This window comes from Pan troglodytes, chromosome 6 (genome assembly GCF_028858775.2).
Source record: "Pan troglodytes isolate AG18354 chromosome 6, NHGRI_mPanTro3-v2.0_pri, whole genome shotgun sequence".
NCBI classification, from domain to species: Eukaryota; Metazoa; Chordata; class Mammalia; order Primates; family Hominidae; genus Pan; species Pan troglodytes.
The window spans coordinates 37448353-37473539 of NC_072404.2; the positions used below are offsets into that span (position 1 = coordinate 37448353).

General features: G+C 40.7%; 1 protein-coding gene across 1 annotated transcript; it reads left to right on the forward strand.

Moving 5' to 3' along the window:
- The first annotated feature begins 3472 nt into the window (after window positions 1-3472).
- On the forward strand, window positions 3473-24677 carry PPP1R17 (protein phosphatase 1 regulatory subunit 17). Its single transcript, XM_001166815.7, has 5 exons — window positions 3473-3564; window positions 8663-8780; window positions 11708-11860; window positions 13203-13355; window positions 23426-24677. Exons 2-5 carry the CDS (start codon window positions 8699-8701, stop codon window positions 23503-23505), a joined length of 468 nt encoding a protein of 155 aa, XP_001166815.3. The 5' UTR covers window positions 3473-3564; window positions 8663-8698; the 3' UTR covers window positions 23506-24677.
- Window positions 24678-25187: the final 510 nt, after the last annotated feature.

The window sequence follows — 25187 nt, forward strand, 5'->3', positions numbered from 1 at the left end:
TTGGCTATGAAAGGCAAATCTTTTAAGAGAACATTTTATAGATTATTGGCTAAAATAAATTGTCTGGAAATGCTCAATCATTTTATAAATCATTCTTATTCATAAAGATGGGATATTTGTGATTAAAGTGAAATATATTCATTTAAATCTAGTTACCATCAGGCATCCATCAGGAATGAAGGCACAAGTGAATTCAGCCATACATCAAAGGGCTCTTGGACTACAAATCATGCCATGGACACAACGGCTCCTTACACTTATGCTGGGAGCGCTGTAGGCTGAGGGTCTATGACTTCAGCACTGCACATATGTGGTTGTTATTTAGAACTCTCCAAGGTATAGATTTACATTACCATCTGCCCTGTCAGTTGCTGTTTACATCTGCCTTAAAAGGGGGAGGGGCATAATCAATTAAAGAGTATGTACAAAGCCCTGGGAAAAATCAGCAACAGCAACAACAGCCTGAACTTGGGAGTAGTAGACATGTCTATTCAAAGGGGAAATAAGGGATTCATACTCTTCTGTCTTTGAAAATATTCCCTTTGAACTGTGGAAATTAAGTGACAAAAGGATTTGTTAAAATCTACAGGCTGGAATATGCTTAACACAATTAAGCTTCTCCAAAGAGCCTCAGAAAAATCTAAATTATATATTTTAAAATTCATTAATGATGAATTGGACTTTATAAAAATTTGAAAGCTATGCTTTGTGAAAGACTCCATGAAAAGATTAGAAATACAAACTGCAAACTGGGAGAAAGTATTTGCAACCCATATTTCTAATAAAGAACTAGTATCTGGAATATCTAGGATCCAGTTCAAAACTCAACAGTAATATAAAAAGTCCCATTAGAAGGTAGACAAGAGACATGAAGTAACATTTCACCAGAGAAACTACGCAGATGACAAATAAGCACATGAAAAAATGTTTAGCATAATTAGTCATGCACAGAATGCAAATTAAAACCATGATGAGATATTACTACTGAACCTACCTCTGAGAATGGCTTTTTAAAAATACTGGCAACACCAAATTCTGGTGAAGGTACAGAGAAACTGGACCCTTCGTACATTGCTGGTGGGAATGGGAAATGCTACAGCCGCTTTGGTGTTATTGTAAAAGGAAACATGCAATTGTCAGTAATTACTCTTCTGGGCATTATCCCAGAGAAATTAAAAATTATGTTCACGCAAAAGCCTCTCTACATGAATGTTCATAGCAGCTTTATTTATAATAGCCAAACATTGATAACAATCCAGGTGTATATACAAGATGTCACACAAACTGTGGTCCATTCTATGGAATACTATCCAGCAATGACAAAGAACAAATTATTGACACACACAACAACCTGAATGGATCTCTAGGGAATAATGCTGAGTGAAAAAAAAAGCCAAACCCAAAAGGCTACCTACTGTATTATTCCATTATTAAAACATTCTTGAATTGACAAAATTATAGAAATGGAGAATAGGTTCATGGTTGCCGAGGTTAAAAAGTGATTGGGAGCAGGAGGTTAGGAAGGAAGGGAGGGGGGCATGGCTATATAACGGCAAGATAAGGGAGGCTTGTGGTGACAGAAATGTTCTGTATATATTCATGTAAATATCAACATACTGGTTTTGATATTGCAGGATAGTTTCATAAGATGTTACCATTGGGTATAACTGCTTACGTATAGGAGATCTCCCTGTATTATCCCTCACAACGACATGTAGATCTATTATCTCAAAACAGTTTAATTCAAAAGAAGAATTCAAGGATTTCAGAAGGAAAGTATATCTTTTCCACTCAAGTGTGGATTGAAGGTGCTGCTAACTCATTGGCCAACAAGGCTGTTGTTAAGAAGATAAAGTAATGCAGGGTTTAATGCCTAGGTGATGGGTTGATAGGTCCAGCAAACCACCATGGCACACGTTTACCTATGTAACAAACCTGCACGTCCTGCACATGTGTCCCAGAACTGAAAATAAAATAAAATTTAAAAAATGAAGAAGATAAAGCAGGCAGTTTGGAACACAGACCTGCTTCTAGGCCCTGTCCCTCAACATCTAGGGCCTTCCCTTCCTAGACAAGAGCATCACCTTTCAGCAACCCTCATCTCTTCCCAGGAGGTCCCAATAAGGATCACCACAAAATGGAACAGGCAAAGAAGTCTATTCTCTGCTTATCTGTTACCATGGCAAAAGTCTAACCCTAGGAGTCAACCTCTTGGTGAGTTTACTATGGTTCTAGCCCTGTTATTTGGGATCCTGGCAAGTGGGAGGGAGGCACCAACAAACACATTGCCAGTGGCAAGCAGGCAGTTGAAACCAAGGGGTTGCCAAGGACCTGCTCTGCAGGGAACCTCAGGAAAGACTGGAAAAAATATGGATGTGTGGATGGTGCTCACGTATCTTCTGTGAGAACATATTTCTTGGGCATCACTGGGTGGTCCATTGGCTGCTATCAGGGGGTCTGGAGCCCTTCTAGTGGGTCCTGATACCTACCTGATCTCCCAGACTGGCCTTCCTGCTTTGGAGTCAAAACTGCTGCTCCTCCAAACCCCAGTGGGCTCTCCTCCAGTGAGCAGACCCAAAACATAGAACCTTCCTCTCCAAAAGACAGCATGTCTCCCGCCTCTCCCACCTTGCTTAAACATCCACTCATGAGTGCCTATGTATTCCTAATATTGGTACATTTGGCTTTGTTCCTTTGAAGGAGGAAATTTTTTCTGGCCTGCACACTATAACCTATAGAGTTGGGGGCTGCTTTCTTTGCTATGTGCTGTTTCAAATGCTCTCTTTGCTGAGAGGTATTGCAAAGTGGTTACGAGCGTGGACCCTAGCATTTCATTACCCCATTCAAACCCTAGCTTCACCATGTGGGGAGACCTTGGTCAGATGATTTGGTAACTCTTGAGCCCCAGCTTCCTCATCAATAAAATGGGATGATGACTGTAGCTCATCTCACAAGGTTGGCCTGAGGGTTAAGTAAGTAGATATGTGTGAAGTCTCTAGAAGAGTGTCTGGCATGTTGGTAGCCTTACATAAATGTTAGCAGTAGCTACCCTTCTCTTCCTCCTCATGATAGTACTTTGAGAAGCAGCAGTAGTGATTGAAAGTACTCTGGATTTAAACTTAAATAGCTTTGAGAGTCGAAATTAGCTGTGGCCTCTCTTGGGCATATCACTTAACTTCTTTGTGCCTCAGTTTCCATATTTACAAAATCAGGCCAAAAAAATCTATTGCATGGGAATTCAATGATGTAGCTGGTTTGTCTGAATTTCTCTGGTGTGCACACCGGAAACTCAAAGCATGACTCTATATTGTACTTTTGTAATGTACAATTATTGCTGTGGAGAGCAGCGATGGAGATGTTAGTCCTCTTTCCTTCTCCATCCCCCTTGCCCTGGTGCCTGTGAAACAGAGCATCCCCATGGCAACAGCAGCAGCTGGTCCCTAGATAAGAGGAGCTGGAGCCGGCCAGCAGCAGCCACTGCCGCAGAGGAGCCAGGCCCAGCTTCGGTGAGCACACACGCCCTCCCTGTCTCTCGCCTTTGCTTCCCTGCATCTGCACTGATTGGTAAGTGCTTCAGATTTTTACTCCAAGAACTTTTGTGGTGAGAAAAGCAAGTTTCCAGTCAGTTACTGGGACAAAGAAGGCTGTAGCTGGTGGCACGGGGTTGTGCTTTATGGAGCAAGGCTAAGCTGGGGCCGAGTGGAGAGCAGAAAAAGTTACCACTTTCAAGTCATTCTTCCAAGGGAGGGAATGGAGTTCTGTAAAAGACTGAATCCTCACAAACTCATTTGCAAAGTTTCAAGATGGAGTTGGTGTCTCTGCATATTCACACAGGATAGAGAGGTTTATCTTCCAAGGCTGGGGAAAGTACAGAAAGTATGCTTCTCAAAACACATTCTCCATGCCCTACTTTAAGTCAGTCTCTCCTCCAGGAATACTGCCAATTTAGGTTTTCTAAATGAACAAATCTGATTTTAAAAGACGGTACTTTTTGACCTGAATTCAATCCTCTGGTTAAAAAGAGGTTTGACAATGAATATGTATTTTACATAGCCAGAGGGTGCATTAACGAGATACCACATAGGCTGTGGATACAAACTTCTACCCTTTTATTCCATCAAGTAAATCAAGACCTGATTACTTTGGGGGATATTCTTCAGAATACCGTATGGTAAGCTAAGTGTCAACTCGCTTCTGAGAATCAGTTCTATTATGTTCCCAAGATTTAGAAATGGGTTGGTTTTTGTCTTGAACTATTCTCATCTCATTACCAGCTTCAGAGAAGGCCAGAGATGGGATAAGGAGATAATTCTGATGGATCAATTTAGATAGACATATAATCACAAATGGAGGACTGAAAGATCCAAGAAGGTCCCTCACACTCACGAAAATGTCAGTGTGTAGGACCTGGGCTCGGGACTCCATGCACATTCTATGGTTAATACTCTCAACAACCCTGGAGAAGAGCCACTATCTTCCCCCATTTAACAGATTTGAAAACTAAATTTTTGAGAGAACAGATAACTGTCCCAAGTTCACCCAGCTAGAGAGTGATACAAGCAGCCAAACGTTGGCTTCTACCTTATATTGACTCACAGCATCCAATCTTACAGTTGAGAGGAATTTTCTTCCCATAATTTAAACCACATATTCTCACATCCAACTGAGAAAACCGCTCAATGATAAGAGAAAAGACAAAAAATCCAGACCAGCTTCTGACCACACACTGAACCAAATAATGTGTTTCAGCTCCGCTGGTGTGCCTGCCTTTCTGCAATATAGTGGGGTCCCTTTTCTGGCACCCAGTTCCTTCCCCCTTTCAGTTCCTGTTCTCAAAAGAGAAGGTGACCTTTGTCATTAACAATCCCTGTGTATTGTGACATCAATTTACATATTGCTGCTCTTAGTGGTATTTGCATTTACAAGTATCTCTCTGTGAAAAGAAAGGTTTTGTCCCCTGTGAAAAGGAAGGTAAGGATTAGTAAGAGGAAGTTACAAGAGTTTAAAATCTGAAATCCTGAAATCCTTTCTCAAACCCTGCAATCATATCTCTTGGTCTCTTGCATACTACACTGAATACCTACATTCTGTCAAACAACCACAACCAGAAGAATAATTCAGATCAACACTCTTTGATTCTCTAATTAAGAAATCTGAAACACTTTGAAAACCAAAAGGTTTGTTGTTAAGTTCAACACAAACTCATTTGGTAGCAAAGCATGACCTGAAAGAATGTGAATTTTTTGTGGTTTGTCTTTATGTCACTTAGTGTGAATATTCATAGTTTTGCTGCAGAAATAATGGATGTGATTGCTGGTGCTCCTTGAGACCCCTCTAGAGCTGTTATATAATTTAAACAGTCCTGATTTCCACAGCACATTTGACTCCAGGCTTGTCACAAGGGTGGGTGGCCAATATTGCAATGACAGTGGCAGTTCACGTCCCTGTGTGTGTTAGAATTCAGAGCCCACACTGAACCAATAAGTAGCAAGAGGATGTTAAAAAGGTCACAAGTCTTTGTAGTAGACACAGTTTATGAAAACACCCCCAAATGTGAAGTATTAGACAACAAGCCTCTCTGGAGGCCCTAGCTTTTTGGTTGAATTCTGAAGATGCAGAGGACCAACTATGCAGGCATGAAAGAAAGAGCTGGTGCCTTAGAAAGTTCCCAAGTTACAGGGAGATGATGAAGCCTTCCCTGGGCAGCCCAACAAGTGCAGCATCCCTTTATGACACCTGCTTGGGGTAGAGACTGAATTAAAGAGAGGAAGGCGTGGGTAGAGTCAGGAATAGGAAATGGAAATATTCCATTTCCTATGTCAAGAATTAGACCGGCTCATGTCTTAAAACAGCTCACTCATAAAGAGCGCCCCTTCTCACTGAGGATAGAAATGGAGAGTGAGTTGAGAGATGGGATCATTATACTAACAGGCTATGACAATTATCAATAAGCCAACACTAAACTCCAAATGTCTTTCCCCTCCACCTGCTTGTTCTTTTCTTTGTGTGAAAATTTTCTCCTAAGAAGTCCGTAATGACATCATTCATGATAAAAGTATCTTCTAACCCCATGAGCAAAACACATCCCTGCACGGCATGGGATATTCTTGTAATGTAAAATCCCAGATCTGGAAATTGTCTCTCAGCCCCTTAGCAAACAGTCTTGCTGGTTCACCACCACCATTCTTTAAATCACACTGATTTGAAATAGTGTTGTTTCTCCCATAGACAAGATTAGCTATTTTGTGGAGGAAGCATGTGTCAGTTTTGTGACAAATCACTGCTTTCCCTCACCTTGTCCAGGGGCCTCTGACATGTTTGATTATTCAATTCATCGGCCAGAGACAGGCTTTCTTTTTCTAGACTGGTGCTGCCATAGCTGCTTTGCTCAGAGGAGGCCTGGACCTCCCGTGGCTAAGCATCTGAAAGAAAAGTTCGATTGCTTTTTAGAATCTTTTCATTATACAACGGGTCTTCCTTAGCCAAAAATCTAGCGTGGTAGATAGACAACATTACATAAAAATAGCTGCCACTTGAATTATGGCTACAATGTGCTAAGCATGCAGCTATGCTATTTCATCTTCACAGTTACTCCACCCAGTAGGTATTATTATCTCTATTTTACAGATGAGGAAACTCAGGGTAAGCTCAGGGGACAGAGAGGGACATATGTTTCTGGGTGCTAGACTGTGTGGGCACCACAAAGATGTTAGCCTTTGCAAATTTTATTGTAGCAGACTTAACTTGTGTGGAGAGGGGGCAAAAATGATTCTATTACATTGGGCTCCATTTACTCTCACTACATCTTTAAGATTTAGCAACTTCATCGAAGTCATATGGCTTTTTAGTTTAAGAGCTGAGATTTAAACTAGGTCTATTTGACTCAAGAATCCAGATTCAAAATAAATAACCTGCTATTAGGCACATAAGAACAGCCATAGGATCCAAGTTAAAAAACGCCTTACCTTTCAAGGGTCGGGGAGAAGGATAAAGGTACTAACAGCAGATAGGACCTTCAGTAGATAGTAAGTGCGTGGCTTCAAATGATTACTCTGATCCTAAGTGTTTTACTAATGGTATGTCATTTCAACATTTTTGAGCCTCAGTTTCTTCTGAGGAATGAATATTTTCAACAGATCCTCTATGGGGTAATTTTCAACATAATATGTATGACGGGGCCCATGACTCTGCCTGAAGAGGAGGAAAATTGGTTAAATAGGTGCATAAGACCATATCTGATGCTGCCTTGAGACCTCAGCACTCATCCTGAGTGATGTTCCCATGGCCCATCCAAGCTAACAGCATACTTCCTGATGGTCGCAGGGAGTTGGCAATCCCTATACAAACACTGAAAACAATGGTCTGAATTGATTTCTGCTGAAGTCACTCAGTAAAATCAGTCTGCACAGAGTGACACTAAAAGCTGTGCTCAAGTGATCAGTTAATAGCTCCATCTGCTATCCAGTGATCTCAGCACATAGAGGAAGAGACCCTCCCACCTTTTCAGAGAAAACCGGTTTATTCCTCAAAAGACAACAGAGTTGAACTCATTTTATGAGCTTGAAACATTAGCACAACTGGTCTGTGTGTTCATCTGCATGCTGGTTGTCAAGAAATCTCAAAAGAAAAGAATTGGTTGGGCGATTTTAATCTTATTTATTCCTCCCCCACCACTCTTGCTGTGGTAGGACATGAGTAATAAATTATCTAAAAAGAACTCAAGATACAGAATCTAGCCAGGCTCTAATGAAGATTTTCTATAAATCTCAGCTAATGCATTTCTCCTTCAGACCTGACACATATCCATTCTGGAATTCCACTGCTCCTGGGCGACAGCTATAACTAATAGCTCTGGAAAGTTCAATGAACTTTCCAGGAAAGATGGAGGGTGGGGAGGGGGACAGATTTGTTCTCATGTCTGGAATCCCTAGGGAGAAAATAAACATCTATCCAAAACCCAGATTTTCTCCTACCATGTTTCTACCACCATCATAATGTGGATGGGGAGGTAGTCTCCTTACTTTATACAATAGTTGTAGAATGTAATGATAAAAAAAGAAACAAAAACAAAAAAAAAAAACAAGCAAAAAACCCACAACAGAAGCCTTATTCAATTCGGGTTCAAAGGATTCATTTTATTTTTAAGAGACTCAGGTGTCTAATGGAAGTCAGCAGGACTGGACCTGGATATAGCCTTGGCTATTTAATAGATGTGTGACTAAATTAATTAAATTTTCTGAGCCTCTGTCTCCTCATCTGTGAAGTAGACATAATCCTACTTTGCAGAACTCAACAGAAAAAACATAGGCAAGGTTTAAGCATGATTTTCTGTGACTCTCAGCTAATTCACTTCTTATTCAGACTTGACAATTGCTTATTCTGAAACTCTCAAAGTGTCTCTGAGAGAGGGCAAATATTGGACATTTGATACATGACAATTATGAATAAATCTGTCAGTGTGAGGGTGGGAGGGTTCATTTTATTTTGGCTTAAATCTCAAGTTTAGAGTTTCTAATAGCCAAGTTTAAGAAGCACACATAAAGAAACAGGATTGGATTGGGAACACAATAGCAGGTGCTCAACAAATACATTTACTTAGCAAATGATTGAATGAATGAATAAACAGAGCCATACTTATTAACTGTTTTTTATACTTCCTTAGTGCTGGAGAAGAAATACATCCACCCACCCTCCTTTGATGATGTCCACTGAGCAAATGCAGCCACTGGAACTCTCAGAAGACAGACTGGACAAGCTAGACCCTCGTTGCAGCCACTTAGGTAAACAAATGATCCATTGTGAATGTCAGTGGTGGAAGTCAGAGAAGAGGCGTCTCAGCCATTTGGTTTGCAGGCAAGTCAGAGAGAGGGCCCCCCGGAAACCTGATAGTCTGTGCCTTCTGGTGACAGCCAACACCAGATGGGCAGGCAAATAGCCATGGGTCTGTGGGGTCTGCCATGTAAATATTAGCTGAAGCACCAGTAAGAAGTTCATTAGACAGAGAGAGAGAAAGAGAGAGAGAGGAAGCATCGTCCTCTTTTTCTGGGTCTGACAGAGTCCCAGGCAGAGAATTTTTGAGGCAATAAGTGGAATGTGTCAGTATAGCTTGTTTCCAGTATTTCCTGACACACTTATACCCCATGTGCAGTGCCAATAAAATATTTCAAATATCTCTCTTTGCCTATCAAGACAGAATTTTAAATAGCCTTTTTCTGCTTTATTGTCAATCTGTTTCCTTTCCAGAACTGACTTTTTGCGTAACCTTTGTAATGAAAATATCAGAAACATTTCTGCCGCTACCCATTTCTAAAAATGAGACACTCAGACTTTTGATGGATGGGCCTTTTGCATATTCATAGCCTTTGTCTATGCCTCACGTGGTTATGACTCCCCCCTCCTCTCCCCTCTCCCCATTTGCCATCAAGATATTTTATGTTCAAGATTTCTCCAAAAATGGGGAAAAGTGCAATTGAAGTAAAAGTCAAAATTAAAGCAAATGGCTGTGCACTGAGCAGAATCCTGGGGTTGAATTGTAGCCCATGACAGGTTTGTACCTCAAGAGACCCACAGCAGGCAGTACCCATTCAGAGCAGCATTCATTTATTCAACACATGACTATGGCATGTAAAATATTGGGGAAAGATTAACTGTGCTATGTGGCAATAAACTTTTAAAATTGTGTTTGCAGCCAGGCATTAAGATACATAGTCCCAAGAGGCTGGGTTTAATCCTGATACCATAACCTGCCAGCAGTGTACCCCTCAGCTTTTTACCTGGCTTTCTGAGCCTCAGTTTCCTCATCTTCAACATGGAGAAAAGAGTATAACACCGTTGTAGACTTAGCATGAGAACTCAACGAGATCATATGTTCAGGGATGGTATTCATATTTAACAACTGATAAAGCATAGGCATTGAAAAATCAGAAAAGATGTAATAAATGAATGAATAACAGAGTTTGCATCTAGACCCACCAAGGTTTAAGACATTTAATCCTCAACATTTTAAGGAAATTTACCCGAATAGTTTTTAATAAGAAAGAGAGAAATTTACCTGAATACTTTTTAAATAAGAAAGAGAGAAGGAAGAGAAGGAAATGAAAGGGAAGGAGCTAAAATATCCAATTACTCTTTTAAAATTTCTCCATATTTATTCATATCTGTAGATCTAGCCAAACTATATCCAGGCCATACTTAGAGTGTCCAAAGAAGACAAAAAGCTTCACTGTCTTGTGGCTTCTTTGAATCCTAACAGAATAGCTTCTTATACAAAATATATTCCAGTTTATTCATCAAGCATTCATTCAACAAATATTTATTAATTGCTGCTGAAGAGTTAAAAGATAAGGCACCTGTCAGTAAAGAGGTCAGAGAAGACATATGCAGAAATAATAACTAGATCATCTTTTAAATATGTTACTTAAACAAAAATGCTGTGGATATTAAGAAAATGAGAAAGAACACTCAGGACTGGAGTTAATACAGATATATTTATGAAGATGGGAAGCTTTCCCCTAAGTTTAGTGGAAGGTTAGAGGGTGAGCAATGGCCAGAGTGAATATTTTGGGACATCTGAAATATATCAACTGTATCAGATGCTTTGCAAACATTAACAATTTTAGCTCTCTCTCTCTCTCAAACACACACACACACACACAGATTTAATATTAATATTATCTCCACTCTAAAGATTGAGAGAATATTAGTTTCTAGAAATGAAGGTCCAAGTTCTCAGAACTAGAAAATGATAAGAGTCCATGTTTGAACTCAGATCAGCTTGACTCCATTTAACCGTTCAACATCCATTTATTGCAGGGAGAGGCAACTAAGAATAAAATTACAAAAAGACTATAATCCTTAATCTCCAGAAACGCTGTGTCTGGAGCAGGGGGTAAACCATTATGGAAGAGTGAACCATTGCTGAAACAATGACAGTGAAGTCCAAGGCAGAACACAAAGGATAGAGGAGTAAGAGGGAGCAGAGGAGAGACTTGAATGGGCAGGGCATGATCAGATTGGATTCATTACCTGTAACGACTTCTGATAGACTCGATGTAAAAGCCAGGCTTCAAAGCTCTGGTGGGGTAATGCAGAGGATTGAGAAAAGTAAATAAATGAGTCAGAAGACAGTAGGATCTTGAGTTAGGATGGGCAAATAGGAGGGTTACAAAGCCAGGAATGGTGAAAAGACAAATACAAAACCCAAGGTCTGGATCACCAGGAGGATGAGACTGGCACAATGATGAAGGCAAGTGAGAAATTCACTGAGGACCGAGGGAACCTTTCTAAGATCGAGGGAGATTTAGGTTCCATACTGGCCCTTGGGGTCTCCAAAGAGAGCAAGTCTTGAGCAAAAAGAATGGAGGCGCGTTTAGCAGAGAGAACCTATTCTCCCATCAGAAAGTTAACTCAAACCCACTCTGTGGCTTGCCGGACCATATTTTTTAAGTTTTTCTTTGCCTCGGTGATCCATCCATTTGAGTTTTCTTAATTTGGAGTTTTACAGCATTCTAGTTTTCGATTTTGTTATATGAATTTATGCAAGCCTAATAAAGTCCTTTGTGGAATAGGCCACAATAAATAAACACTTTTCCTTTTCAGGCCAAATCACCTCTGTCCTGTCATCAAGTGCAATTAGGAACCAAACAGTTTGTGACTAGATCCTTAATCATGTTATATTCTTTATTTCTTTGTATCCTGTCAAAATTAGATGATCTTTCAGACCAGTTCATTAAGGACTGCGATCTCAAAAAGAAGCCTAGAAAGGGAAAAAATGTACAGGCCACCCTGAATGTTGAGTCAGACCAAAAAAAACCAAGGAGGAAAGATACACCGGCGCTGCACATCCCACCTTTCATACCAGGTAATGGACAAAGTCATCTGCACAGCTCTAAAGGAGAGCCACTTGCCACTAGGTTGCATTGGTCCTACACATTTTTCCTTAAATATTCAGGTATTTTAAAGTAATTTGTGCACTCCCCACCTCTGTATCTCTGTATTAGTTACAATATAGCAAGCTGCTATAACAGACACATTCTAAAATATTAGGGGCTTAATACAATAAAAGTTTATTTTTTTACCTACCAATAGTGAAACCATGGGGTGAGGAGGCAAGCTCTGCTTCAAAGAGTCATTCAGGGACCCGGTCTCATGTGTTTTGACATCATAAACACATGGTGAGCAAAGTCACCACAAGCTTCCACAGTCACGATGAGTACCAAGGTCCAGCAGGCATGGGAGGTAGACAGAGTGGAGGACTGACAGGGAGATTTACGTGAACCAGGCCTTCATCAGTCACGAGGCCTCACCAGACAATGAGGTAAGCTGGGAAATGGACCCAGCTCAATGCCCAAGAGAAAAGCAAAGCAGTCTGGTGAACAGCTAACATGTCTCTGTAACACCCTTGGATGTGATGCATGACATTCTCTTATTCTTCAAAGTTTTGCCTTGTTTTGCTTTCTTTTCTCCCTCCCTCTTTGTCACTAATTTACTGTCATCTCTGTTCACAACACACCTTGAGGGTTGCAAAACAAATGAAACATAGATCTTTCTGGGAATGATCCTTCAGTTTTCTAAGAAATAACAACAGCACATAAAAGCTGAAATATGCAGTAAGAAGTGACATCATAAGGGAGTTCTTAAAAAGGACTGTTGGAGCTCAGTGTGGGTAGTGAATTGTGGAAAATTTTATGCAAGAGGCTGTTTTTAGAGAGTTACTCAATAATGGAGAAAAATTTCACTGTAGCATAGAGGTGAGAAAGCAGGAGGGCGGAGGTATCAGGGTGGCAATGTGCAGACGCAGTTTGCAATACATCAAATGAAATCCTCTGGCTGAAGAGGATGAGATTTGGAGGCAGAAAAACTTGGGCTCAACTGCTCTGTGACACCTATGAGCTGTAATACCCTGGGCACATTTCTTTGCCTGACTTCCCTCAGCTTTGTGATGGTGGCCATAATACTAAATTCCTCAGGGTTTTAGTGAGGCTAAAATAAAATCAAGCATGCAAAACCTTCTGTATAGACAAGGTTCCTAGTGGAGCCTCAATAAATACTAATGCTTCTTATGAAAAGTCTTGCTTTATTAAAGTAAGTTTGGAAAGCTATATTGACTGTCTTCACCAGATGTCTATAAATATGCACAGTCCTCATATATTAGGATATATGTATTTGATCCTGTTTCTCTCTGTGTTCCCCTAACCATGCAGGTGTGTTTTCAGAACATTTAATTAAAAGATACGATGTTCAAGAGAGACATCCAAAGGGCAAAATGATCCCTGTTCTTCATAACACTGACCTGGAACAGAAAAAGCCAAGGAGAAAAGACACACCTGCCCTGCACATGTCCCCCTTTGCAGCAGGTAAAAAAGCTGGTGCAGGGCATTTGCAGGGGGTGATGGGGACAGGTCAAGAGCCTTACCATCTGGAGGTCCCCAGGGCCTGGCCGTTGTCCTGCCCCAGCAAGCTGCGTTGTCCTGAAGTGCTCTGGGGAGAAGCCACACTCAGTGCTACCTTTTAGGTTTATCTCTACTAGTAGCTCCCCAGGGGCCGATGTGGGGATGGGAAAGGGTCAGAGCATTACTCATGCATGCCTCAGCAGAGCTGGTTGAATTCACTGAGCCAACGGAATAGAAATGTCAGTGGGTCCTTGAGAAGAGCTGGAATGCCCTCCTCCCAAGGCTTCCACGGATTTTGCGTCTTATGGCTGGTTCTCCTGAGACACTTGGACTAATTGGCCAAATCCTCAAAATGAGAGACAGAAAAAGAGATGCAGAAATAAGGATAGCTATCTGAATGTGTGTCAAATCAAACAAAAAAAAATCATACTGAACTATGAGCACAACCCCAGTCTGTAAAGGAGCTGCTCTGTGAGATACAGTCCTCGTCTCTGAGAAGTACAAGTTGGGGAATAAGACACGTATATTCATGGCTAGAGTATGACTCTGTGTGTATGTGTGTATTTTATACAGATTGTTGTGTTGGGGAAGTGACGGAGGGGAAAATATGCTAATGTTTATTGAGATCCTACTAAATGTTAGGCACTCAGTTTATCATGTCTCATGGATTTTTATAAATTAGCTGACTAATATAATAAAGAGGCTATTATCTCGTTTTGCAGACTAAGAAACAGAGAATTTAATTAACTTACTCATCTACTTTAAAGTCTTATGTGGATAAAATTGATAGATAGATGGCTAACTGGCTAATTGGTTGGATCAAAGATGAGATGACTAGATGGACAAATGAACAGATAAAATTATGATCAAGATCAAACACTAAAATGTGGCAGAATTGGGGCTCAAACCCAGGTCTATCTCACCTTTGGGCAGTTTTTCACTAATCTGTGCTGTGGTTTGGAATCTTAGCATTATAGGAATAGAAGAAACACTCTGGGGAGAAGATAAAATTTGGCTGTTGTTATAAAACTATATTTCCCCACTGTTTCATTTAATAAAGAAAAAAATTGAAAAAACAGCTCAGAAGAAGACATCACGACAGAAACAGTCAGGGGCTTAAGATCCCCAGCCACATTAGAGGCTCTGGTTCTATGCTCCATGGGATTTGTGTTCTCTGCACTTCTGTCCTTGTTCCTCCACCTCTTCTTCTCTTCCCACCTCCAATTACATCTATCTATCCCTTCGTCTTCACCACTTACCTGTATACCAAGATGAATGGTGGGTTTTTGACCCCACCTAGTCATGCCAGGGACAACTCTCCCTCAGTTTCTTTCACACACACACATTTCTACATACCAGCTTTTCTAAGCACTGACTACATGCAAGCTTCTGAGATCATGCACACGTGCTAAAAGTACAAGGAGTTTAGGACATGCAGAAGTCTAATCTTCAAACTGTCTTCATTCTTTTAACAAATATTTACTGAGTACTTGTCACATCCTGGGCTCTGTTCTAGGCAATGGTACAGGAAGAAAGTCAATAACCATATAGATAAATACATAATAGAAAGTCTGCTAGGGATAAATGCTGTGAAGAAAATAAATCTAGTTAGATGAAGAATGGGAGATAGAAATTGCTTCTTTAGATTTCCAAGGTGCACAGGAAATCCTTTCCGAGGAAGGGATATTTAAGCAGAGACCTCAGGAAAATGTGGGTGTGTCATGGGGGTAACTGAGCAGAGTAGTTGAGGCAGAAAAGACAAATCCAAGAGCCCTAAGGCAGTGATATCTTTGGCTTTTGCTCAGTCAATATTTATTGAGTGCCTACTATGTGCCAGGCACAGCTCAAGTGCTGGGCATACACTGGAAAACAAACCCCAAAGAAAAAGTCCTTGCTCTCATGGTGTTTATATTCTAGGTGGGAGAGATAATTAAATATTTGGTGCTAAAGCAGGGAAAAGGAGGTTTCTCTAAAACTGACAGTCAGGCAAACTGGACACCAGAAGATGACTTGCTCAGAAAGAGGAAAGGTTGTGAGGACTGCCTTTATTACTTCCCTGGGCAGGATCTGTTGGCCCTCAGTAACATCCTGCATCAGCCCTTACCTCATTTAACACTGAGTCAACTGTGATGGCCCATCACAGCTCTTTTACCTCACTGGGACATGAAGGGTAACGCTGTTCCTGTTTTCTAACAGAGAGGGGAGCAAGCTAGCACGGTCTCCCAGTGAAAGGGCCTTCACAGATGATTTTTTGGCAGTATTCTGTCTTCTTTCAGAGCAGTTTTAATATTGGTCAAGGGGTCCAGAGATCTTGGAATAACTAATTTAAGAATAATAGACAACAGTCACAATTTGTTACGTTTGATTGCTTCCCAAGGGAAGAAGGAATTGTTACATGGTGATATTTCCATACTAGAGGTTTGCAGTGTTAATGGAATATAGGCCTACCTCATTCCATTTCTCTTCACTTTTTTATGCTTTTCAGATATTGGTGTTTTTTTTTTTTAACCAAATTGGATGTTTGTGGTAACCCTGCATCTAGCAAGTCTATTTTTCCAGCAGCACCATTTTTTTCAATAGCATGTGTTAACTTCATGTCTCTGTATTGCATTTTAGTAGTTCTTGCACTGTTTAGAATTTTATTATTATTATCATTATATCTTTTATGGTGATCTGTGATCAGTGATGTTTGATGTTACTATTGTAATTGTTTTGGGGTGCCACAGACCTCGCCCATATAAGACTGTTAACTTAATCTATAAGTGGTGTATGCGTTCTGTCTGTTCCACTGACAAACAATTCCCCTATCTCTCTCCCTCTCCCCTGGCTTCCCTATTCCACGAGACACAAGGATATTGAAATAAGGCCAATCAATAACCCTACAGGGGCCCCTAAGTGTTCAACTGAAAGGAAGAGTTGCATGTCTCTCACTTTAAATCAAAAGCTAGAAATGATTAAGCTTAGTGAGAAAGACATGTTGAAAGCCAAGATAGGCTGAAAATTAGGTCTCTTGTACCAACGAGTTAGCCAAGAACCAGGTTGTGAATGCAAAGGAAAAGTTCTTGAAGGAAATTAAAAGTTCTACTCCAGTGAACACAGGAATGATATGGAAGTGAAACATCCTTATTGTTGATACGGGGAAAGTTTCAGTGGTCTGGATAGATTACACCAGCCATAACCCTTCCTTAAGCCAAAGCCTAATCCAGAACAAGGTCCTTACTCTCTTCAGTTATATGAAGGTTGAGAGAGGGGAGGAAGCTAGCAGAGAAGAAAAGTTGGAAGGTAGCAGAATTTGATTCATGATATTTAAGGAAGGAAGCTATCTCCCATAAAAATGCAAAGTGAAGCAACAAGTGCTGATGTAGAAACTGCAGGAAGTGATCCAGAAAATCTAGCTAAGATAATTGGTGAGAGTGGCTACACTAAACAATAGTTTCTTAATGTAGATGAAACAGCCTTCTATTGGAACAAGATGCCATCTAGGCCATTCATAGCTGGAAAGGAGATGTCAATGCCTGGCTTCAAAACTTCAAAGGACAGGCCAACTCTCTTGTTAGGGGATAATGCCCCGGTGACTTTAAGTTGCAGCCAATGCTCATTTACTATTCTGAAAATCCTAGGGCCCTTATGAATTATGTTAAATTGAAGCTGCCTGTGTTCTGTAAATGGAACTACAAAGCCTGGATAAAGGCATACATGTTTACAGCATAATTTACTGAATAATTTAAGCCTACTATTGAGACCTACTGCTCCAAAAAAAGACCCCTTTCAAATTATTACTGCTCATTAACAATGTACCTCATCACCCAAGAGCTCTGATGGAGGCACACAAGGAGATTAATGTTGTTTTCATGCCTGCTAATGTAGCATCTATTCTGGAGCCCCTGGATCGAGGAGTTACTTCGACTTGCAAGTCTTGTTACTTAAGAAATACATGTTTTGCAAACCTAGAGCTGCTATAGATAGTGATCCCTCTGATGGATCTGGACAAAGTAAACTGAAAACCTTCTGGAAACAATTTGGTATTCTAGATGCCATTAAGAATATTTGTGACTCAAGGGAGGAGGTCAAAATATCAAAAATAGCAGGAGTTTGGAAGAAGTTGATTCCAACCTTTATGAATGAGTTTGAGAGGTTCAAGACTTCAGTGGAGGACGTAACTGCAAATGTGGCAGAAATAGCAAGAGAATTAGAATTAGAAGTGGGGCCTGAAGATATGACTGAATTGCTGCAATCTAATGATAAAATTTGAATGGATGAAGAGTTGCTTCTGATAGATCAGCAAAGAAAATGGTTTCTTGAGATGAAATCTAGTACTGGCGAAGATGCTGTGAACATTGTTGAAATGACAACAAAGGGTTTAGAATATTATGTAAACTTAGTTTATAAAGTAGCAGCAGGGTTTGAAAGGATTGACTTGATTTTGAAAAAAGTTCTGCTGTGAGTAAAATGCTCTCAAGCAGCATCACATACTACAGCAAACTCTATTGTTAAAGGAAGAGTCCATCAATGCAGAAAACTTCACTGTCATCTTGAGAGATTGCCACAGCCACCTAACCTTCAGCAACCACCACTCTGATCAGTCAGCAGCCGTCAACATTGAGGCAAGCCTCTCTAAGACTCAGTGAAGACTCAGATAATCATTAGCATTTTTTAGCAATAAAGTATTTTTAAATTAAGCTATGCTCATTATTTTTAAAGACATAATGCTATTTCACATTTAGTAGGCTACAGTATAGTGTAAGCCTAACTTTTATGTGCACTGGGAAACCAAAAAATTTGTATGGCTCTGTTTATTGTGATACTTGCTTTATTGCAGTCATCTGGAAGAACCTGCAAGATCTCTGAGTTACGCCTGTAATAAAATTTTTTAGAAGTCCTGCAAAAGGAATCATTTTGACTTTGTATAACCCAGATCTGATCTATTTTCCATGGAACTTTTTCTGGTACTACCTATTAGTCTTATTAGTTTAGTCGTTCTATAGGTTATGCTATGATATGGGAAATTCTGCCTTAGAATTGTGATATGGCTTAAATCAGCTTTTCACCGTTTTTTTTTTTTTTTTTTTTTTTTGCCTCTACCAGTAGATTGTTGTTCCCAAATAAGACGAGAAGAAAATAGAAGCATAGGCAGGGTCACATGTTTTCAGACTTGCTAGGAAGGAGCAGAGCTAGATAGGGTGGTGCAGAGCATGACGAGTAATGGAGAAATGGTCCAAGGACAGGGGGAGGCTCTGAATCTCCCTCATCTGTGTTTCTCATAGGTTAAGTTAAATCCTACCTAGGTTAATCCTCTAATCCATCACATGTTTTCCCTCAAGCTCTGCCACTGTCCAGGTCCCAATTACCTTTCAGTAGTCAGCCAGCTCGAAGCCTCTGCTATCAGACCCCTTCAGGTCCAAAATGACTCTTTTCTATTCTTAACTAACTCTGTATTAGTCACAGCATGCAAATACCCAAAACTTTGTCATCTCTTTTAGTATTGTCTTTATTCTTCTTGTTGCCTGTATTGTCGCTGCTGCTTAAATTGACTTACATCAACAGCTTGCATGATGAATTCATGAGGACTGGCTGTGACTGCCTTATGTTTCTGGTATTGATCTCGATATCTAGTCCAATCATTTCTACATAGCAATACTCACTACATATATGCTGGTTTGATGTTTTATCTGGCAATCACAATTTTGCAATACCTGATGGAGACTGATTATTTTCTGTTCGTGCTTGTATCTGTTTTTATTGAAGACCTAGGAGAAGACTTGGTAGAAAAACAAAAATATTTATGGGCAGGGAGTCATCCTAGTATATGAACTTGAACATGGTCTTTGGATTCACAAAGGTCTAGGTTTCATTCCTGGTTCTGCTCCATACTAGCTTTGTGACCCTGGACAATTAACATAAACTGTAAAAGCTTTCTTCATTTTGCCCAAAAATCTAAAAGGAGACCATAAATATGTCTCCCAGGGCTGTTAACACAATTAATTAAGTACATAAACTACTTGGCAGAGCTCTTGGCTATCAAAAACTCTCAACAAATGTTAGTTCCTTCCATTCTCTGTTCAATCTTATATTCTTTGAGATAAATCAAACCATTTCTGAAGGTGAGGATTGTCTAAGCCACAGCATTTTACTTCTCTGTATAAACCTGCTGATTCAAGGAACATCCTAATGGGTTGAGCTCTGTTTACCTGGCATGAGTGCTGCCTACATCCCAATATCTACATCCTAAGAGAGTAGCTTCCCTATTGAATCAAAAATGTTTATCAAACAACACAGAGTAAACAAGAGTTGGGAGTGGGGAGGGGGAGAGGTTGTATAACCATAGCCTCTGTATGCATTATGGAATTCCTTGAATCAGCAAATCTCTATATCATAAGTAAGTGCAATTACAGATATTGTGTGATTCTAGCTTTCATTACCATATTAGCTGAAGTACTTTATTTTTGAAGCACCTTTTAGTAGCTAAAGATTTGGCAGTAATCAAAATGGTAGTTAAGCTGATAAGGATAGAGCCTTTGGCAGATGTTCAGAAGGACTCACATTGGTTCTAATAAGGGTGTTGAGAGAAACTCGCAGACAAATACACTCTGGAGACATCTCTCATTAGCCCTTGGCAAGTGAAAACTGGACAAGGATCCAGTCTCTCTTCTAAATTTCTTGCTAACTACCTTCACTCTCCTTAGTTAATGAGCTTACTTGACAGGTTCCAACTGCGAGCACAGCCCTTCAAAGGGGTCATCTCAAGCTTCTCTGACAGACCCAGGCTTGCTCCCAGCTTAGCCTACGGTTGCCAGGGGCCCTCATCGCAGTGACTGCATGGCAGAAAGCATTGGTTCTGACTAGTCAGATCTGGGTAACCAAGGCCTGCTTAAGAGTGAAAGAAGTCTTATTAGAGGTTTGTCACAAATGGAACCATGAAAAAGGAATAATGAGGCTGGAAGAATCGAAGAGAATCCTCCTGGAAAATTGTCCATGAGCTGTGGACATTTGGGCAGTTTGGGACATCGAAGATCAAAATCCTGCACTTCTACACTAGAAAGGGATCAGGATGTCCATTGAAAGTGACACATATTCTGTCTCGCCGGGAATAGAACGTTCTCTCTAGTGTGATTTATCAGAAGACGTGGTGTCCTAGCCCTGGCTCCCTGAGACCGCAATGTAATGTGCATGAACTATTTTAGATGGCGCTCTGGGTGGGATTGTGCTGTAAAACAGCTTGCTTCAAAGCTGATTGGCCCTTGGAGACATTGGACTGGCAGTCTTGGTCTTAAAACCCACTAAGCTCTTACAAGCAGCCAAGTTCCCTAAACTCTTCTGTATAGAGAGAGGACGAAGGGAAGGAAATGACATTTGCTAAATCCCTACTGCATTCTAAGTCTTGTGCCAGATGTTAGCATATCCTCAGAGAATCTCATGGTTCAATAGGGGAGAAGGATGTATTGTCCAGTGATTCCTACAATGTGAAATATGCGGTAACAGAGGTTCACGTACGTTGTGGCTGCAGCCACAATGTAGGCCTAAGTCTATTTGGGGACATCACACACTGTGGAAGATACAAATTACTTTTTCTCCAATTTTACGGGTGAATAAACTGAGGCTCAGGTAGGTTAAGTGAGTGCTCAAGGCTTAATGATCACCATAGGCAAAGCTTTCTGGCTTCAGGGTCTGCATATCTCTTTAATGGTGCACCTCTGCTTCCCCTGAAAGCATGAGGGTCAGAAGGAGGTTAAACCAGACCAATGCTTCCCAAACCCAGGCCATCTTCATGTCACCAAAGCATCAAGAACAAGAATGCAGTGGTGACATGTAGATACTCCTGATTTAAGACTCATCCTAAGCAATGATATCCATGAAATCAAGATTTCTATGAGCTACCACATATTTTTTCATTATAAGACATTAAAATTAATTCTTAACTATATTAATATAAAATGCTGGTTCACCCTCTACTTGAAATTATCTCCTGTGCTCTTGTGGACAGCCCAGCCTACTTTGAGAAGGGCTGGCTGTGATGATTTAACAGGCTTTTCTTATTCCTGAAATCCCAGGAACTTTTGGGGAGTCAGCAAGGAGCAGATTCTCATATGATTAAGTTTCCAGGGTACCAAAAGTAACCAGAAAGTTGATCTGGATTTGGGAACTTAAAGGCTCTTGCCCACTTTGAATCAACTCAATTTTGGCTTAATGTGAAGAGATATCAAGCAAGGATGGATGGAAAATTTTGGGGCTCAGCATAGCTAACTCTATGTTCTCCTGCCATGCTAGCCTTAATTCCAAACAGAAATCCAAATCTCTGTGCAGCTGGTGTACGAGAAATATCTCCCACTGTGTTTCATAAGTGATTTATGCAAAAGCTGTAGTTTCAGCCAGACTCTTGAAATTGTTTTTCTCCTCCAATAAATACCAGCTAATTGGTAAAGAACCCATGTGAACAAACTAGGAACTGAAACAAATGAATAGTCATTAAGATCAACACATAGTTTTCATTAATTTACTGCTGTTGAATGGAGTCCAGTGTGGTAGAAAGGCCTCTTGTGGTACACAGCTTCTCTTTCTCAAGTGTAGATCTTCATGAAATGCTTCATGGACTGGAAGGCATCTCATTATGAGAAGGAAGGAGGCAGTGCGAGGCAGTGGTGGGGAAGCTGGCTGGAGTGGGATGACAGGGACCATGGAGGACTGGCCTTCCATCACAGCTTCCTTTGACCTTACATTAAAATGACCTTACTTTACACTTCACAGGATGAGCAGAACCATGTGGCCCTTCTTGGCTGGTCCTTTCTGGGGTGATCAGTCCAGAAAATTGTGCTCAGACTTCTGAATTTCACAGACCAGTAATTTTTTTTTTTTTTTGAGAAGGAGTCTTGCTCTGTTGCCCAGGCTAGAGTGCAGTGGTGTAATCTCGGCTTACTGCAATCTCTGCCTCCAGGATTCAAGGGATTCTTCTGTCTCAGCCTCCCGAGTAGTCGGGATTACAGGTGCCCGCCACCATGCCTGGCTAATTTTTGTGTTTTTACTAGAGATGGGGTTTCACCATGTTGGCCAGGCTGCTGTCTAACTCCTGACCTCAGGCAATCCACCCACCTCGGCCTCTCAAGGTGCTGGGATTATAGGCATGAGCCACCACGCCTGGCCCAGTAAATTTTTAAAACAAAATAGTGTGGAGCCCAACATAGGAACAACAACTTTTTATTTTGCTTTATAAGGTTGCATTTTAAAAACCTTCTAACATCTCTAAAATTTCATAAAAGAAAGGATATTTTAATCCCCAAAAGAAGGAAAATAATCTCAAAATAAAGAACAGCTTTTAAAAGTGTAGGCATACAGTTGTATGAAAAGCTCAGTACACTTTCCTTATTTTCTCATTTTGCTCTGAACCATGTGAACGTCATCACCTCCTGGTACAGTACTGACATTTAGAAATGGCATGTCCAGAGCCTGAGCTCAATATTTCCCTGAATGTAGTAAAATGCTTTTAAGTTTGACTTCCTGAGGCTTACCAGTTCTTTTCAAAAGGAAAATAAACGAGCAAATATTGAAGGGAAAGGAAAAGCCGACATTCAGTTGCTCTGGGTTAAACATTGTGACATATATCTTATTTAATTGTCACAATAACCCTTTATAATAATTGTTACTGTCCTCATGTTATATTGAGAACATTTAGGTGTGAATGTGTTTTCTGGCCCAACGCAGATTAAGTGAGTGGCAGAACCGTGAGTGCAAAGCAATTGGTTATTTTCCATCCCACCATGCTGCAAGCTTAGGAGCAGAACTTAAAGAAGAGGATGAAGGTTGCCTCTGACTTCCAGGTGGTGCATCCCTTTGTAACCAGAATCGTGTCCTCATTGAGCACCTCTGGGAAGCCTAGATAAAGCCACCCAGCTCCTTCTCTGGGTTGGTACTTTTAGCGGGTAGCCTTGTAGACACTAAGAGGTTTCTGGGTTGCCATGCTCCTTTGTACTGTGTCTGTCTGCAACGTTGCCTAATGTTTTAATTAGAGGCACTTAATTGCAGGTCTGTGCTTTGTTTTGCAGGTGTGACATTGCTCAGGGACGAGAGACCCAAAGCAATCGTGGAAGACGACGAAAAGGATGGTGACAAGATAGCTATTTAAAGATAGTTCCCCTGAGACCACTTGTAAATAGGTTAGATTGGTTCCCTGTGGTGACCTAGAGAAAAAATAGACTTGTTTCTGCTCTCATTTTTGTCATCGTCTGACTTTAAGATTCAGACACCTTCTCCCCAGGAGATGTATGCCATCAAATTGCCAGTCACCTCTTTGTCTCTCTCTTCTTTCTGAGTATGGTTTCTATTCTGTGTTTTGAATTTTTATTTTCTAATGCAGTGGAAAAGAAACAGATCATCCTAAATGAGGAGGTAACAGGGAAAGCACTGGGGTTCGGTTTCTGCATCTTCTGGATCAATTCATGGAGCAGAGATCGTGGATTACATGGGCTCCTTCTTGGTTTTTGCTGCTGGGCAGGACTTGACTTAGCATTATCCAAGCACCAGTCCAAGTGGGGTTCCCTGTTGCCAGTTAGAGAGGTGAGAATGTTTGGACTCTAACTCACCGATTGCTTTGCAGACAAAGGTCTTTTATTTCTCCTGTCCTATCTTAAGAGTCCAAATGTCTCTGGTGATGTTCCTAAGACCCTTGTCCCAGATACTCTAAATGTGAATGTATGAGCTGGGGGAGTCAACCCAGCCCACCATGCCTTGGCTGATGATACCAGAGGCAGAGAGTGCTGGTCTGTCTGGGAAGCTTAGCAATGTATCTTCAAATTTATTTTTGTTTTTAAAAATATTTCTTAAACATGCTGTCCCAACATTTGTGAGTTGTGTCACAAGTGAGTCATTATCAATGGTAGATAAAATATCAATATTTGTGATGAATTTACTGTAAAAACATTAAGGTCAATGAAAGCCATTCTGTTATTTTTAGCATTCTCACTTATTTAGACTCTATTACACTTTCTTGGATGAGAGGGGAGAGTGTGGTGTTAGCTAGTGAGCAGAGGTCTGTATATTGTCCTTGCCCCAGCCTGCAATCTGTGGATGCCCAGGGGAAGGCATACAGGCCTCATCCACCAGGCAATAGACAGGAGAGAGGTGAGAACTATTTTTAGAAGGAGGAAAAGTAGATACGCAAATTGTCACAACTAAGAGTGATAATTTGGTAGCTCTGTATGTATGCTGGTTCCAACTGTTTAATCCCTTCTGTCTTTCTGTTCTCACAAAGATGGAAAAGATGCAAGAGCTTGCTGGAAATAAAGCTACATCTATCCACATCTCTGTCCTCGTGCGTTTCTCCTAAGAATACCCAGTTTACTCACAATTATAAAGAGCAGAGATTGCAAAAGAGACTCACAAAGTTTTGCTTTGTTTTGCTTTTGTTTTTGTTAGGCCTGCAGAGATTTTAAAATGTTTGAATTTGCTATTAATATTTAACAATCCAGTCAGGAGAAGTGATGTAAAATTCTGGATTTCCAGATTCTCTTCGAAAAATATCTCAAGACCTGTCAATTTGGGCCTGATTAGAATCATGGCAGCATCAGCTGGAACTGAGTACTGGATGCCCATTTTAGAAGGAGCAAGCATTCCCGTTTGCCATATGCCCCACCTGGAGTATATCATCCATTGACTCTAGTTTGGAGTCCCCTTAGTGAAGACGCATGTTGTAATCCTAATGATCTCACCTTTTTTATTCCAGCACTCCATGCTCTGCTCCCACTTCTGATGCCCCAACCACAGCTTTGGGTAGAGGGGAATAAAATTGTGGCTGGGTGCTGGTTGAGG

Bases quoted from the DNA above. Each gene is read 5' to 3' on its own strand.
- PPP1R17 (XM_001166815.7), top strand. From the start codon at position 8,699: ATGATGTCCACTGAGCAAATGCAGCCACTGGAACTCTCAGAAGACAGA. The intron at 8,781-11,707 runs GTAAACAAATGA...TGTCAAAATTAG, and splicing joins CCCTCGTTGCAGCCACTTAG to ATGATCTTTCAGACCAGTTC. The intron at 13,356-23,425 runs GTAAAAAAGCTG...TTTGTTTTGCAG, and splicing joins CATGTCCCCCTTTGCAGCAG to GTGTGACATTGCTCAGGGAC.